Source organism: Cryptomeria japonica, chromosome 8, assembly GCF_030272615.1.
Source record: "Cryptomeria japonica chromosome 8, Sugi_1.0, whole genome shotgun sequence".
Lineage (NCBI taxonomy): Eukaryota > Viridiplantae > Streptophyta > Pinopsida > Cupressales > Cupressaceae > Cryptomeria > Cryptomeria japonica.
In genome coordinates, this window is record NC_081412.1 from 86,571,574 (window position 1) to 86,590,731 (window position 19,158).

The following is a 19,158-nucleotide window of genomic DNA, read 5'->3' on the forward strand; positions in this document are numbered from 1 at the left end:
TATTTGCATATAAGAAATTCTTCAACTCAAATATAGACTTGGTTTAGTGATCTGCTTTTTTGGCTAATATAAATAAATTTTTTAGTACTAGAAAAATTATAGACAAACGATCTAGTTCTACCCATAAATTTTTGAAATGGTTTAAATTGAATTCCTTTAATTTTTCTTAAATGAAGATGATAAAAATATGTAGATATAGACACAAATACCTCAAAATTGTCTCCAAACCCTAGTTGTCCTTGCCAAAACACCAAGAAAATTAATGCTACGTATATTCTAATTGTTTCCACTTGTCCTTATTGTTGCTATCTTCAATGATGCACAATAACATGAAGATAGAACCCAAATTTGAACCTAATGTTTGAATTTCACCTTTTAAAAATGGCCTCCAAACTTGATAATGAATTGTAGGTCCAAAAATGATTTGTTATGGCATCACATATTAGAGCCCTTACACATGCCCTTCTGACTACGGGGAGTCCATATGTCTCTCTCAAAACAAGGATACTCAAGGGTTTTAGACCTTAAGCCAAAGATTGTGGCAACAATAGATAAAAGACCAGTAACATAATGAGCCCTAAAAGAACCCTAAATTTTTTTATAATAACTCTCAAAAAGATGATTTAACCCCAACACTTGATCCATTACCAACTCAATCCAATGTTCGAAACATTAAAGCCCAAAAAATGAGCCAATAGGTTGTTTGAAAATATATGCCCCCTTGGCCTTTTTGTCGCATGCTTATTAAAATCACTTAAAGTACATGTAAATGGGACAACTTGAGTCTTTAGGCTAGGAGTCACTTAAGTTGCATAAAAAGATGTGCCCACAACTTAAGAATAGAATACAAGCCAAAAACTCCACATTTACCCAAAAAAGCTCTACGTCCTCTTCCTCTTGGGTAATCCAAGGAAAGGACAACCAATGCATTGTTAAGCCTCATGGCTTGAGTTGGTGACATCACAATCCTCCCTATGCAAAGAATGCTTTTCCTCAAGCATTTGTAGACTAGGATACTTAAGAATATCGTCTCCTTCCCATGTTGCATCCTCTAAAGGCAAGTTTTTCCACTTGATAAGATTTTTTTTGGGTTGATAATATGAGTTTTTATTATTAAGAGAAAAAGCAGTTACATAATCTTTAACCAAAAAGGTGGTAAACCCAATCCACCAAACCAAAACTGTTCTCAAAACCACCCTACTAAATGCCCTCCAAGCAGTGCACATAGAAAAACCAAGGCATACAAACTCGTCACCCTAACTGAACCAGTCCAAAAAACCAACAAAGACCCTGAATTCTATGAATAGAAAACAAAAGGGAATGAATCCCAGACACAAGCACCCAGTGAAAATCAAGAGCTACCAAAAGCCGAGATAAGAGCCCGCACGTCCCTCGTCCTACATGTTCTCGACCTCCACCTCTTGGTTGTTGCCTCCCCATCCTCTGCTTCCGCCCGAGCTTACCGTATCACCTTCTCCAACTCCATTATTTGCGCAAACACCTTCAGCGCCTCCCACTCTCTCCTCACCTCCTCTCTGAACCTTGCCTTCATCGTCTCCCGCCGCCTGAGAAAGGGAATGCATTTACCCTTCAAATCTTCATGAAACACCAGAACCCCTTCACAAATATCAAAACCTTTGCCCGGTACAGCCCACTCCAAGAGTGACTCTATGTTTACAAGAAACTCCTTTGGAATTATTGCCTTCAAAACCCTTCGGATTGGCTCACATGAGGATTCCAAGTCTAGTCCACACGCCATGATAAGGGAATATATATCTATACGAGTTCGGTATCAGTGTCCAATCACTCCCATTTTTTTGTCGAGAACCAACTGCACACTCCTGATCAAAGAGCATCCTTGGAGCAGAACATATTCTTCAATCTGCACTCCGAGATCGGCCCCCAAAATGCACAGAGGAGCTTGGAGGTCTTCAAAGTGAAATTGGCCTCCATAGCAGTTTGGAAAACCAGAATACCAGCCCCAAACTTTTCCTGAAAAACACCAAGCGCACAAGAAAAATCTTGATGAGGACACAAAGAATGTCACACACATCCCCAATCATTAAACTTTGTTGTCACTGCAGCACTGATCGACATTAATTGCCAACTTCAGACGAGCCAGCCGAAACACTTGAAAAGAAATCTCAATGTCCTTATCACAAAATTCGCATTAACAACCAAGTACGGTGGACGTGCTAACTAGATAAGAATGCCATTGGACATCTACGTCATCACCCCCCCCCACCATCTTGTCACACATCTATCCAATTCACATGCCACGTTGGACAATGAGTCTGCCACCACATTCTCCCCTCTTCGAATATGTCAAATGCGAAAATCCTGAAAAACCTTGAGCTTTGAGCAAATAATTGATATGAATTTATTAAGCCGCCTGTTAGAGTATTCGGGTATTTACTTGATTAATTAAACATTCTTTGTTTAATTATTTAAGTTCCCTTTATCTCTATTACACTTAAGCTAACTTTAGGTGCATATAATTAATTGTTTTAATTAATTATTATGTGCAAACCTAAGTTTTCCCTTTTTAGGGTTTATTGACCTATTAAAGGTTGAGTTCTTTCTTTTCATTGTAAGAATCCCATTACATATTTTTGTGAATATTGAGCTCTCTCTTTTTGAGCATATTCTCTGTGTTTTGTATGTTCTTCAGATTTTGCTTCATTGCTTCTCCTTGTAACAGGTTATTCGGCTTGCAGAAGATCTTTAAGCTCCTGTGGTGTTGTATTTTCTCAACTCCTATATGGTATCAGAGCGTGGATCTGCAGCTGCCTGTTCTTGTTTTGAGATTTTTGGCTTTGGAAGTAGATCTGGGGTTTCAGGAATTTTTTTGTGTACCTAGGGTTTGAGCTTTTTTTCTGAGCACTTTGGGCCTAAACGGACCTCACCATCGTGCTCAGAAGGCCCGAAAACCCCTATGGTCATATAAAATTTGACCTATTTTGGTTCCTGAGCCTCTGGGAGCAATTTTTTTCTCAGATCTAGGCCGTACGACCCTGGCACGCAGATCGAGAAATTTTTTTTTAAAAAAAATAAAAATTTGCCTTTTTACGGCATGCAGGCCGAAATTTTTCTTTTGAAAAAAAAAAAAAAAGGTGAAAAAAAAAAAAGGGGAAAAAAATTTTTTGGGAAAGTTTTTTTTGGGGTTTGTGGGTACCGCAGGGTACCGAATTGACAGGCTTGTCAGACCTGTCAGTCCGGCCCCTGCGGCCCCCGCCGGCGGCCCCTCCGTCCTTTTCCGGACGCCGCCGCTGTTCCTCCGGCTCCCGCCGCCCACGATCTTCCTCCGTCGGTGAGTCTCCCGCCGCCAGCGAACTGCCCCCGCCGGCCACCGCATATCGCCGCTCCGGCTCCCCGCCGGCCAGGTCCGCCGTCTCCGCCTCCCTGCGCTACCGCCGCCGGCCAGTCACAACCCGGCCGCCGCCTACCAGCACTGCCGGCAGCCCGGCTCCGTCCGCTCCCCGGCCGCAGTTTTTTTCCGGCCGCCACCGGTGCGCCACCGGATCTCTGCTCCCTGGCCATCGGACCACCAGCAGGGCACCAGACCCCTTTTTTGGGCCTTTTAAGGGGGTGTTTGGTTTTTTGGCCCTATCTTGGGCATACGGAGTCGAATTTTGGTGAACGAATAGGCGTCGGAGAGATGGTTCCGAAGCCGACCTCATGGTGTTGGTAATTTCTTCCAATTTTACTGTTTGACTGTGTTTTTTTTACAGTCAAATTGAGGTCTCTTTTTTGCACTCCGGGAGACGTAGAATGAGCATCCGACCTCCGTTTTTCGAAAACTTTATATTTTCGAAAAGCGTGTTTTGTGTACTTTCCAGAAATATGCGTTTTTTTCTAGATTCTGGTCCATGCATATTTTATTCAGTTTTTTGCTTTTAAGCACTCTGGTGGATATCGTGGTTGTTTCAGGTCCTGGGATCTCTTTTCTGAGTAGGGTGTCTCTGTTTTGATTCTCGTTTCTATTTCTAGTCTTCTTATCATTGTAGCTTGTAATTATGCAAACGCACTGAGATAAAGTGCCATCATGCATTGTTTACTTGGAATCTTGCATATCTTGTGTCTTGTTGTACACGCACTGTTGATCAAGTGCCATGAGGGGGTTGATGTTTGCCTTTGTTTGCCATCTTCCTTTGTCAAGTGAGTGTTCCTTCCACGACATTCGCCTCATGATGATGTGTCTCAGCACCTTTGATGTTCTTGGTTCTTCGTCATGCAGTTGTTTTTTGGCTGTCTTTTTCAGTGTTCCTGTCCCTCTCCCACTTCCGCATTATGGGGAGGTTTATCCTGTTGGTTCTAATGCTTCCGTGGTTCGATTGATCAGCTCTTCAGGCTTTGGTTTCTCATGCCATCTGTATCTTCGATTTCAGTTGTTTTGCCTTGTTTGCCTCCTGATTCGAGTAGTGTCATTTGAGGGCACTCATACAGATTACAGTCTTCTCTACCTGGTCATGTTCTAGTTCAGTGGATGTTCTTCAGATCAGCAGTTATTCTTCGACAGAGTTTGCAGGGTCTTCATGCTTCAGTGATATTTTTTCCATCTCTTTTTGGAGTAGAGTTTTGTTCCCACGTGGTTTTCTCTATTTCTCCAGTTCATAGAGATTTCATTGTATTTGGGTACCTAATCAGGCCTTGTTGCCGGGACCCATCTTTCATGCTTTCAGTAGTTGTTCTAGGTTTTAGCTTCTCCCTAAGTCTAGCTTAAGGGGGGGTGTTAGAGTATTCGGGTATTTACTTGATTAATTAAACATTCTTTGTTTAATTATTTAAGTTCCCTTTATCTCTATTACACTTAAGCTAACTTTAGGTGCATATAATTAATTGTTTTAATTAATTATTATGTGCAAACTTAAGTTTTCCCTTTTTAGGGTTTATTGACCTATTAAAGGTTGAGTTCTTTCTTTTCATTGTAAGAATCACATTACATATTTTTGTGAATATTGAGCTCTCTCTTTTTGAGCATATTCTCTGTGTTTTGTATGTTCTTCAGATTTTGCTTCATTGCTTCTCCTTGTAACAGGTTATTCGGCTTGCAGAAGATCTTTAAGCTCCTGTGGTGTTGTATTTTCTCAACTCCTATACCGCCAGCTCGGAGACGATCCTTTTACAATTGCATCCACCACCACTTTGGAATCCCCTTCTAGATGCACTCTTGGGATATTCATGTTATTGGCCAATTCTATCGCTAATAGAGCAACCTACACCTCAACCTCATTGTTCATCCCGTCTTGCAACCTTTGCGCCCCTTTGAAAAGAACCTTCCCCTCTTCATCACGGGCCACACATCCAACACTTGAGATGCCCGGGTTACCTCTTGACGCCCCATCAAAGTTGATCTTGATCCTTCCCTGCTCCGGCCTAGCCCACCTCTTCGCCTCTCCTATCCACCTTAGTCAAAGGATGAACCCTGATAAGCCCATGAACGGGTCACTTGATAAGATATTCAAATTTACTTTATTCCTCAATCTTTTCTCTCTTATTTGCAAATTTTTTTTTGGGACGAGTATCAATGTATCCTCTTCATCCATATGGGGCGATTTGTAGAAGGAATCACTTGTTGTCCAAGAGCCCTTTTTAGGCATGAGAGATGGAATACATTGTGAATTTTTCTTGTAGATGGGAACTCCAACTCATATGCTACTTCACCAATCCTTTTAATCACCTTGAAAGGCCCATAAAATTTTGGTTTAAGCTTTTCCACTCCACTCACTCTCAATGAGGATTGTCTATAAGGTTGAAGGCACAAAAATACCATGTTTCCCACCTCAAAAGACCTCTCAACTCAATGGTGATCAATATATTTCTTTTGGTGTTCTTGTGCAATCTAAATATTATCCTTAAGTACCTTAAGATTATCTTGATTCTCTTTGGCCCACTCTTTTGGAGCTCTAGAATAAAAAAAAAACAAATCCACAAATGTAGAAGCTTCATAACCATACAAAGCTTTGAAAGGGGTCACACTTATGCTCATATGATATGTGGTGTTGTAACAAAATTCTCTCAAATGTAATCACTTTTCCCATGCCTTTTGTTGCCCCAAAACATAGTTTCTTAAGTATCCTTCAAGCCATTTATTTACAATCTCTACTTGATCATCTGTTTGAGGATGATAACTAGTGCCATGGTTGAGTTTTGTTCTAGCTAGCTTCATCAAATCTTGCCAAAACACCATGAAATTTGAACGCTTGTTTTAAAAAATAGATGAACAACTTGTGGTGCTTTAAACTTGAAAGACATTGGCATAAAATGAGCATGTTTGGTGATTCTATCCACCACAACAAAAATGCAATCCTTAACATTGACCCCGAGCAGCCTAGTAATGGAAATCCATTGATATTTGTTCTCACTTTTGATTGGGAATAGGAAATGGATGTGGCATCCCTATTGGAAAAGGAACTTCAACTTTGTTTCTTTGGCTCTCTATGCATTCCTTCACATATTTGAGAAAATCATCTTCCATGCCTTTCCATGAAAATATTTCACAGATGTACCTGTATGTCTTCAAATAACTTAGATGACTAGCACGCTGATTGTAATGGACAACAATACGAATCTTATGTTTTAGTTTACTTTTTGGTTCAAAATAGATTTTATCCTTATAACATATGATATCATTCATCACTTTGTACCTGTCATCACTAAATGAATCATCTAGAATATCACAAGCATGGTGATTTTTTTTAATACTCTATTAGTAGATGATTGTTTCAAGAGTCTGAAATTTCTAAATCCAAGCAAAATGAAAGGTTTCTAGATAATGCATTAGCAACAACATTATTTTTTCTTGACAAATTCAATGTCAAAATTATATCCTTGAATCTTACTCACCTAACATTTCTGTATTTCATTTAATCGCTTTTGCACCATGAAATACTTGAGGCTATTATTATTAGTCCTCACACTAAACTTGTTGCCCACAAGATATTGAATAAACTTTTCAAGTGCATGCTTGATTGCCAACATTTCCTTGTCGTATGTAGAGAACCTCTTTTCAACCTCATTCAATTTTCGACTATCATAAGCAATAGGATGCTTGTTTTCATCAAAACAACCCCAATACCAAATATCAGATGCATCAATGCTCAAGGACAAAAGGTTTAGAGAAATCTAGTAAAGCCAAAACAAGAAAAAGTACTCATTACCTTCGTAAGATGATCCATGATCTTTTGAGTCTCATCTGTCCAAACAAAGGCATCCTTCATGGTCAAATCTATCAAAAGAGCGGTTAATGAAGAAAATCCCTTCACAAATCATCTATAATATGTGCATAACCAATGAAGACCCTCAAATGGGACACATTTTTTTGGAGGTGGCCAATCAAGTACAACTTGAATCTTCTCCCTATGTCCCTTCATTCCACCTTTCCCAATGACATATCTCAAATATAATAGCTCGATCATATTGAACTCAAACTTGCAGGCTTTCACAAAAGGGGAATTAGCCACTAAGATACTTAACACCTCATCAAGTCATTGAATATGCTTCTCTTATTGCTTGTTGTATACTAAGATGTCATAAAAAAAACCAACACAAATTTTCACAACTTCTTGTTGAATGCATAGTTCATGGAAGACTGAAAAGTAGCTAGAGCATTTGATAACCCAAAGGGTATCACCAAATACTCAAAATGTCCATGTGGCACTTGAAAGTTGTTTTGTGCACATCCTGCTCCAAACCCGCATATAACGGTATCTTGAACAAAGATCTATTTTGCACAAATTGATTGATCCATGTAGCTCTTTCATTAACTTATCAATGTGCAGAATAGGATAGTTCTTCTTGAGGGTCTTCTTATTTAGTGCTTGATAATCAATGCACATCCTCATACCATCCTTCTTCTTCACCAAGACAATAAAATAAGTGAAGGGACTAGAACCAAGTCATATATGTCATACATCTAACAACTTCTAAATAGTCTTTTCAATCTCATCCTTGAATCGTTTAGGATAATGATAGGGATCTATAACAATAGGCTTGCTATATACAAGCTCAATAAAATGCTCAAAAACATGCTCTAGAGGTAGACAGTATGGCAGATCTTGAAACACCACACTATGCTTGTCCAACGAGCCTTGTATGTCAACATGATATCCATGATGTCCTATGTCAATAGACTTAGCTGAAATGAAACATTGCACTACCCAGTCAACATTTGGATGTTGAAAAACTCTCTCCATCCTATTATTTGAAATGAGTCTAGGAGAATATGAAGATAAGCCTTGTAATACCACCTTTCAACAATCTATTGTGAAACTCAATTGCATAGTTTTGAAGACCATGAGATATGGAATTATAGTATGCAACCACTGAACACCCAACACAACATTGTTCTCATCAATGTCAATCACATAAAAGTCATCATTAAGGGAGTAATTACTCAAAGTCATACTCAATTGTGGAACACAACTAACATAGCACAATGTACCATTCTCTATCCACACATAAAAACCATCATTATCCTCAACTTGCGAACCCCACTTCTTCACATAAGATGAATCAATAAAATTGTGGGTAGCCTCACTATCATTTAGCACAACAACTTGTTGTCCCTACATAACGCTCCTTACTCTGAAGGTGTTATAATGAGGAGTGGTATTGAGGGTTGCAATCGCACCCTCCACTTATGCCAAATCATATTGATGCTAATTTGTACCTATCTATCTATTCATCTACTCGTCATGCTCATCAAGAACTTGTTTCTCCTCCAACTCATCATAAATAGGTTCCTCAAAGACCTTAATCTAGTGGACCTTGCCCCTACTTCTACACTTATGTATAGGTGTCCAAGGATTGCAACAGTCAAAGAAAATCCTCTTTCATCTCAACTCATCCATCAAATCACGAGGTGCATCACCAACTAGCCTAGACATCTCACCCGCTGGTCTAGTATATTTTGGTTTCTTTTCCTTCCTTTATAGAAAACTTGCTAGGAAACCTAGTATGTGGTGTATATAGCTCCATATTCCTTGCACACTTGATAGTGTCTTTCAAGGATGACGAATCAAGAACTTTGACCCAATATTGAGAGGTTTTGACAAACCCTCTATGAACCAAAAAATCAACCTCTTCTCAATCATATAAAAAACCATTACTAACAATCATTGAAACTTTGAAATGTATGCATTGAGTGTCCTAAACTATCTCAACTAAGCCAACTCTCTAGAGTGTGCCTCTAAATCCCTGCGGTCAAATCACTTGATCGATGTAGTGCAAAACTGATCATAAGAAACTATCACACCATGACCCTCTGTCACTAAACCATGATACCACCACTCATGTGAGACTCCTTCAAGGTGAAGTTAAGCAAATTTGATGGCCTCAATTTTCTTCATTTGATACAAGGAAAGGTAAGTATCCAATTTATGAATCTAAGCTCTAGTTGTACCTTTGGATGATTGATCAAAACTCGGTAAGGATAGATGTTCCAACCTTTTGTGCAACCCATAATTTTGCTTCCCTTGATTCCACTATTTCTTCTTTGGATTTATGTGTTTGGTGATATCCCAACAATCTCTAAAAGAGATAGTTGACTAAAAAATTGCTCCCAAAGCTTGATACTAAGCCATTTTTTTGCATTCCTCATTGTCCTCCATGCGTTCCTCTTGTGTAGGCTCATCCCCTTGTATAAAGTTAGGCATGAAATGTTTGGATTATGATGAACCAAAGGTTTATTGGTAGAATGTCCATTTTTTTTGCAACTTTGCTACTTTCCTCTCTCTCCATATGCACCATATTTCTTCCATTTGTTGTGTTATTAGCCATCTAACTCAAATAAATATTGGTATTTTGTACTTGTCTTTGAAATTTTGCAAACATTTGTTTTGCCTCCTCTTCACTTGTTGATGGCGGTTGATCACTACCAACCATTATTCCTTTTTTCCAAGTAAAGACCACCATTTCCATGCATACAACCAACCTGAATAGGTTGCCAAGACTTGAAGCTCTAATACCATTGTAATATCCTCTAATAGGGATAATAGAAGAACACAAATATCTCCAAAAATAGGGCACAAATTTTGAAATTTTATTTGCATATAAGAAATTCTTCAACAAATTTGGATGTAAACTCAAATTAGTGATCTAATTTTTGTACTTATATAAATAAATTTCTAAGTTATTTATGAGTATATAAAAATTATAGAAAAACACTCTAATTTTGCCCAAAAATTTTAGAAATGGTTTACATTGAATTTTTTATTTTTTAAAAATGAAGATGATAAAGGTATGCAAATTTAGACACAAATACCTCATAAATGTCCTCAAACCCTAGTTTTCCTTGCCAAAACACCCATAAAATTAGTGTTAAGTTTGTTCTACTTATTTCCACTTGTCCTTGTTGTTGCTATCTTCAATAATGCTCAATAACATGAAGACACCTTGTTGTAGATAACCCAAATCTAAACTTGATGCTTGAATCTCACCTTCAAAAAATAGCCTCCAAACCTAATAAATAATTGTAGCTTTGAAAATGATGTGCTAGGGCATCATAAACTAAAACCCTTCCATTGAAACACACTCTTTTGACTAGGGGAAGCCCATAAGTCTCTCTGAAACCATAGATGCTCAAGGGTTTCAAACCTTAAACCAAATATTGCTACAAAAATAGACAAAAGAATGATAAAATAATGAGCCCTAAAAGATCCCTAGAATGCTATATAATAACTCCAAAAAAGATGATTTAACCTCAACTCTTGATCCACTACCAGCTCTATCCAATGCTCCACAGTAAAACCCTAAAAATGAGCCAATAGGCTCCTTGAAAACTCACACCCCTTCGCATTTTTGTCACGCAATTAGTAAAATCACTTAAAGTACATATGAAGGGGGACAAATTAATTCTTTCAACTAGAAGTCACTTAATTTGCATAAAAAGAAGTTCCCACAACTTAAGAATGGAATAGAATACAAGCCAAAGACTACACACTTACCCAATAATGTTATATGCTCTCTTCCTCTTGGGTAATCCAAGGAAATGACATTTAATGCACTATTAAGCCTCGTGGCTTGAGTTGGAGACATCACGATTTTTGGTGTAAGAGGCAAGCAATTTAATGAAACATATTTTAGATTTAGAGCAAAAGTATTTCCTCCACCAGCAAATTTATAACAAACCTTTCAACCCAAATTTATAACTATTGCCTTCAACCCTCTCACTGAACCACTTAACATGTGGCCAGTTTGGGTCCATCTTCCAAATCTCCCTCTTCATTTTTGGGAGCAATCTTGTTACAAGGCTATTGGCAACTGTATTGGCCGCTTTTTTATGGTGGACAATGACAACTCGTCTATGGGTCATTTTACTTTTTCCTGTATTCTGGTTGACATTGATATTGCTTCACCACTCTCGGGTGATGTGGTCCTCGTGGTGGGGGATTGGCCTTGGACGTAGTGGCTTGATTTTGAAGACCTCCCTTTTCGCTGCCAAAAATGCTTTGCCACTAGCCACCTGGCCTCAGATTGCTCATTTTTGTGTTGACATGGGGTCCCTACGTAGTGGAAGGATGTTACTCTAGACCATTTAACAGTTTATGCTTCGAAGGAGCTCTCTGATGGTACGGGTGAGGGGTCGCCATTTGTTGCCCCGCCAGGGATCCTGTGGCTCGTCTAAATCATGTACAATCTTCGGCCTAGCCTAATGCAGCTCCTATCCAATCTGTTTCGGCCTCCTCATAGCCTTCGAATACTCTTAGAGGGACGCCTTATGTTGATTCTCTTCTTGATGATCTTCAACTCGAGGACCCTAGTGATTCTATCACTTGGACGGTGGTTCATCGACGACGGAAGTGGAGGACCTCCCTCCCCCCTAGTCTCTCCCCCAAACTTGGCTTGGTCCCCCCTTGATTTGGGTTGAGTTTATGATGTTTCTACAAGCCTTCTCCGCCTGCCTGGTTTTTTGTATTTTTGTTTTGTGGATAGTCATGGACTATGTAAAGGGTCAGTGCCCTATTCAATGTTGCTTTTTAATAAAAAACAAAACTTTCAAGGAGATTTATAGTAGACTTTTATAGGTCATTTATACTAGATTTGGAGCAAACCTAAGAAAAAATTTGTTGCAAATTTCCAACAAACTTAAGAGTGAATTTGTTGCAAATTTATAAACAGATTTTGTGAAGTACACTATCATGCTTTAAAGAAGCAACATCATTTAGCATCCTTCCAGCAAGTAGCAACGCCTTTATAATGCAAGAGCGCACAATCCATGGCCAAATGACCAGTTGAAACATAGTCTATCGGTTTTTTTTACAATTGAATTTATTTTTTTACCTTTGATTCAACATTGTTACATGTGCTAACAATGTTTTGAATTTCTAGAAAATTTAGAGTACGTGATTTAGTCCACTAGTGTGAAAGGCCAAAATTGAAGCTCTAACCCTAAATACTATGTAGTCAAAATTTGTACACCTTATCTTATCTAAAAGCAAAATATTTAAAAAAAAGGTTACATGAATATGCAAGTAATGGCATGGAGTAATTGCATTAAGGGAGTCCTTTCAACACCATAGTTGATCTTGATATAGGTTACATGAATATGCAAGTAATGGCATGGAGTAATTGCATTAAGGGAGTCCTTTCAACACCATAGTTGAACTTTATATATAAGTGTATTGTTTTCTCTTTTAAACTCATTTCTCTTTACTTTTCGTCTAATGTATTTGGCCTTTAAATCTCAACATTTTCATATTTGCGTATAGGTAATATACTATAGAGTTACTATATATTGCATATTAGAAATTTCACACAAATACTTGCTAGTACAAATAAATGCTTGCAATACTAATATGATTTGTTTCATTCATTAATAGCAAATACATGTCTATGGAAAAGCAACATTAACATAATCCAAATTGAAATACATGAACCATACACATTTTTGTTTACAAAATCAAGATGTTTTGACATTCTACTTGGATTTAAAATCAAGTATGCACTTGGAAAAATAGACTAGGCATGATTACCTTCAAAAATATGTGTCTTCTTGTTTTTATAGGTCTAAAATGTTTGCAAAATCACCATCAAATGCTTATACAAAGGTTACTACACATACGCCATGATATTTCAGTCATATCATAATCAACAATCCACCAAATCGAGCCTTCAATGCTCAAAAAAAGAAACTCAAAAGTTTGTTCCAATAACTAAATGCAAGGAAAAGCACAAAGGCAATTCACATAAGATTTTTTAGTCACTTTCTTTCCCTTCCAAAATTAACCAGAACTAATAGGAATGCTTAGACATAACCAAGGGAATTTTTGCAGCTTTGAAAACTCAAAAAATACTTCACCAAACCCCTCATACCAAGGCTCAAGCTGGACGCTCCCTTCTTGGGCGATTTGGAGCTAAAAAATCAATACTAAACCAAAACCCATGTATTATATATTAAAACCCATTGCCTTACTTTAGGAAATGGTTTGCAAAGATACCCAGAACGATATGAAATTCACTCCAAGAGATATAAACATAAATATGGTTCCCTAAGTTTGAAAATAGTACAACCAACACTGAAGAAAAGCCTAAAACACGCCAAACTCAAACAACACTCTAATAAGGAATTGAGCATACTAAAAATTGAATACCCAAATTAAAACACTTCAAAAATATTCATCTACGTCAAACCCTTATCACCAAATCTCACCAAAATCAACAAAAACTCAAACTAAAAGCTAGGGCAGATCTTGCACCAATGAAACCAAACCAACTACAAAGGGTATTTGTCTTGAAAAATCTTCAGAAGAACTCTCCAAGTTCATTCCAATAGCATCTCATTATGTGTGCAAAAGCAAAAGTAGAATGTAAGAATGAGAGCCCAAACATCATTTTTTACTTTTAGAAATTAGGGCAATTCAAATTAAAAATATTATATTTTCTCTCAATAAATCTTTTTAAAACACTTTGTGTCCCCCGCTTTCCTAGGCATCCCCTTTTTGGAGACATATGTTATAAGATATTTTTCATTTTAAAATAAAGTTACTTTTTCAAACACTTAAGTAAGAAATGTAAAACATTATTCCCATCAACTTAGAAAATTTGCTAAGACACTAAAATTGAGAACACTTCACACAAGAGTGGAGACGGAACTGAAATTGAGACCAAGTCCACAAAATAGCATGTACTAAAAATAGCATATGTCAAAAATAGGAATGTCATTGAAACACACTAAAACTATAGACTTGAGCTCTCCAAAGAATATTGAGTCCCCTAACCAATTCTACATAGCTTGCAAGGACCCGAGAATAGACTAACAAGAAGCACAACTAACTAGAGGTAAGAAGGGGACATTAAAGTAACTCCTTAATTTCCTTGCATTGTATTTTATGACTAAAAAATATGCTTTAATCTTGCACCACTCTTGGTTTGAATATTTCCAAAATTCACTTTATATAGATCTTTCGACCATTGCCAACTCTTAAGTTGTTTAGAAATCAATTTTTAATAAAAATAGGAAGTAGATTTTTGCAATCATAATATAATGCCTTAGCATTTTTAACTAATTACTATTACAAATATACTTCTCATAGACAAAGAGCTCTCCCTATCATGTAACTTAGTTATTTCTCAAATTTCTTACTTATCCTAGACTTTTGCAATGCCCCTGGTAGCTCTAGAGCTTAAGAACATGGATTTATTAAAAGAATCATAGCGGAAATAGAATCAACTAAGTAATTCCACCATTTTTGGAGAGGTTGATGTCAAGCAAGATTTTCTATATTTGACAACTTGTATGATAACCCTGTTGAATTTGTTCGCATTTTCCCTCTTTCAAATTTTATATTAAGGTGGAGAATATTTTCAACTATACAAATCTACATATGATCTCTTATCACAATTTCTCCAAAAAAATCTACACGTATACTAAAATGATATTTTCCTAGTGTTGAAAAATCATGTGTTTGTAATTTACTTTAGCCTTAGATCTTTACTCCTATATTTTCTATAATTGAAACATCAAGTATAAATTTCATTAATCAAGATTAATATCTACTATCATGTTTTGTTAGTTTTTATACAGATTTACTGAAGGTGGGTACTTCTTTATTTTTACATTGAAACCAAGACAAAAGAACAATTAGGTAAACTCTCACCCTTTATGTAGATCTTTATTGGCATCTAGAAATATGTATTAAATGTCAAATGAGCAACAAAATTGATCACATGTTAGAGAACATATTGGTCAATACATAATTAAGATGGATTCAAAATTAAATTAAAATATTGTTTTGAATTTTGCATGGTTTATATTTTGTTATTTGTATGGTTGGTTGCAATGTTTAGGCAATCATTTAATTAACCCCTTTGAGTAGACTACGATATATGTTATTAAAACAAGGTTTTGTCGATTGTATGTCTATGATGCTCTAATAGATTTGTTGCAAGTGTTAAGGCATTTAATGACTACAAATAACTTTAGGAGGCACTATATGATATCGAAAAAAGGTCTAGTTTGATATCAAATTAAGGTCTAGTTTTAGATTGAGCTATTAAATGAGATAGCTACTTTGATTGTTGTTTGTAAAAGGGGTCTTGAAAATGATGAAAGATGTGCTAGAGATGAATAGGTCAAAACAAAAGATAATGGGAAGAACCTCCTATGGATGAAGGAGAAGGGTGAAAGTTAGTAGAGGAACCAAGATGCAAGTTTCCTTTAGTTTTCTAATTAATTGAATTGTTCTTGAATTAGCAATATCAATTGAGATTTTATTTAAGTATTATGTTTCTTTTGAATTAATGTGAAGATACGATACCTATGGCCTTCTCTTCATTTTACAAACAATTTTTTTAATCGATAGCTAATTGAAAGGTGCACCATCGAAAATGAAAATGACATCTTTTATGTTTTTCATGAAGGTCAATTACTCATTCTTTGATGTATTCTTTTATATTTTGAAAATACAATAAAATTAAAGTTATTAAATTGATATGAAAATATAATCAACACATGATTTAAAAATGCTAGTGTGAACATAAATTGTACCCTGTTTCTTAAGAATTCTTCTAAACCACTACTTATAAAATGTAATTATCGTAAATTGACAATAAAATTTAAAAAAATAAAATCATGATTTCATTGTTTACATGTGCTTAACCTATGATGTATTTATATTTTATTTTTTAATACTATTCATTCTAACACTATTTTACCAAATTGGTTACTTTAGGAGTTATTTCAAAAGCCCTTGAAAATGCTAAATGTCTCTTTTTTTTCAATTAAAAAAAGGTGAAAAATATTTTTAAAATTCTATATATTGTGTCAATATACTTCTTCAACGAGCTTGGGAGTATATGAATGCTCGACGAACCTATCTCATACTATCAAAGCAAACTAAACTTGAAAGCCAGTCAAGAAATAGAATATATTGAAGGAAAAAATCATGAAAATATCTTTATATTAAATGCAAATTAAATGAAATCTAATTTAAGAATCAAATTGGATCTCTACTAAGTGTATTGGCAACCGTTACTGCCCCGAGCACTACATTGTTGTTTTTCGATATGTTTTGTCAATCCACAAGATATTTGTATTAATGCATAAATTAGTTTCATTGGATTGTAGTGATGTAATTCCTCTAGATCTCACTTCTAAATTAGAGCCCCCTCCATTGTCCAATTGGACCACAAGTGGAGTCTACAAGGAAATCAATTTTTGATTGATCTTGTGTGTTTGATTAATAAGATTTCAATATATGCATATATTTGGTTTAAAATTTCCTTGAAATGTGATTGTGAAAATGGGTTTTGCAAACTGTATATTATTTTGACATGTCCCTTCACCCAACATACATGAGTTGCTAGAAATTGCGAGGTTTGTTTGTTGTTTGGCTTGTATGTTCATCTATCCCTTTTAAAGCACAAAGATTATCAATTAATTGACCTTTCAGTTTTAAAAAAATAAAATCAGTGTATGATATTCAAAGTTGTCATTTGTTTCTTTGGCTGGACTTGACAATCTGTAAGGAAATTCGAGTCCAAATTTAATACATATTTATTTCACTATAATAAAAAAAAGCTTAAAGGTACATTGGTTTCATGCAAGGCAATTCACATTTCAAATGGTTGGTTGCACTGAAATGGCTGCGTCTAATCTAGCTCCAAAATGGATCTTTCGTACAACGTGGTAGCGACAAGTTAATCAATCGCAACCGTTAATTGCAAAATCGATGATGTAAAACACGTGACTAACACACGTGTTAGTCAATCCTTACTATCGTTTTGGAACCAGAATAGACGAGTCCTACTGAAATTAGCCTATTTGGGACATTTATCTTTATGCATCTTCATGTTGTGTGACAATCAACTACTTTATTTCACATATGTTCATTCTACAAGACGTATTTGAGTAGAACATAAAAATAAAATATCCCATTTGTTAAGGTTCCATCTCTTGAATGCTTGCAAAGTCACATGAGAGAAATTGGGTTTGCTTAAGTATATTGAAAACAATTTTGAAGGCCCCAAACTCTCCCCAACAATATGACTATTTAATTTGCCTTCACTAATATTCTTATCATAGCCCAAATGGTTATACCCACTTTGAGTTTGCTATTAACTTAAATCTACATTGCAAAAGTCCTATTCAAAAGAATTGTAGAAAGCTCATCTACATTGCAAAAGTCCTATTTAAAAGAATTGTAGAAAGCTCTGCCAACTAATTATCCCACATTAAAATCCAAATTATCTCATCTAAATGGTTAAGAAAGTCTTGAGAATTTAAACAAGAAAGCATTTAAATTTCAATTTTAGAGGGGTGAGGGAAAGGCAAAACCTTGGCTTTAATAAACTTTTACGCAAATCCTTTTATTACTTTTAGAAATTCTCATTAGAGTCTTGAGCACTAGGAGACAGAAAAAAAAGGAGAATGAAAATGAATAAAAAAGGAGAACGCAAATGAAAAAAAAGGAGAAATCAAATTACTTCTAAAAGAGAAAACGGCAATGAAAACTTTATAGGATGTTGTTGTTTGCATATATAAAGAGGAATATTATAGGTAAATTGACCCTTTGTTTTCTCCACCATGAAAGCACTTACTCGACCATGGGAACATTATCTTATGGATTGTTCTTTTTTGGTGAATTTGGTGTGGTAAGCAATATATTCTTCAATTTGACATTAAACTATAAATGTAAAGCAAGGGCAAATTCTGTTGTACCTAAAGGTTTTGCTCTTCATATACAAAATTTACAAGAAGCGAACAACATTGATGCATGTGCAAAAATAAAAACATAAACCTAATGAAATCTTAGAAATGTAGAAAATGATATTGATTGGTCAAGTATGATACTAGCAAGTTGGAATTAATTTTAGTTGGGCTTTAATTTATTGGGGAAAAATAAATATATTCCAAACATTCAAATTACATCACTTATAGTCTTCTCTTCTATAGGCTAAATTTTATAATAAATGGATATGATGGTTGCAAAAGTAAGCAAGTATGGGATAGGAACTATTATTATTTATAGTTGACATACTTCAATAAATAATAGCCCCAAATATAACATATTTCCAAATTTTAAGAAAAAAAACAATTTTAAAATTTAACTCCCAATATATCACATGTGAAACTAGCAAAATCCCAAACCCCAAAACCATACAAAGAAAACAAATAGAGCAATACATAATCATTTTGCTTACTACTTGCTTACTACTTGCTTACTACTAGAGAAATATGGTGCTGGTTGCAAGCTGTCCTTTTTGCAGCTGTGTTTTTCTTTTTCGGTCATTTGTCCTAGGTTGTCTGTGCCTTTATGTTCATTTTGTTTAAACAACTTTCCTGTAATAGGTTCCAGATCCTTTCAAAATCTGGTTGAAAAAGATTTTGGGTCCCTTCAAAACCTGTTTTTCCTTTAATCAAAAACATGTATTTCACATTCAACTAATGCCCACTAATGCCCCTTTACAAAAATGAAGTCTAAAAAAACTGATTGAAATAAAGTGATAAAAGGCTTCACTATTGTTTCCCAACTCTCATAACCCAACCCTTCATCCATCAATCGGTAACTTCCAAACCATTTAATATGTACTTTCAAAATAAGCCAAGTCTGTTCAACCTGCGAATAAGCTTACAATTATGTAAATCTTCGAGGTGTACAACAAGTGCAGTGAAATGTATAAAAATGTTGCATGCATGATTCAGTTACCACGACTTTA

At 35.8% G+C, this 19,158-nt stretch overlaps 1 protein-coding gene across 1 annotated transcript; it reads right to left on the reverse strand.

The window, feature by feature from the left end:
- Nucleotides 1-3,210: 3,210 nt before the first annotated feature.
- Nucleotides 3,211-3,540, reverse strand: LOC131038437 (H/ACA ribonucleoprotein complex subunit GAR1-like). The gene has a single exon (XM_057970877.2). It carries the CDS (start codon nt 3,538-3,540, stop codon nt 3,211-3,213), a length of 330 nt encoding a protein of 109 aa, XP_057826860.2.
- Between the last annotated feature and the right edge of the window lie 15,618 nt (nt 3,541-19,158).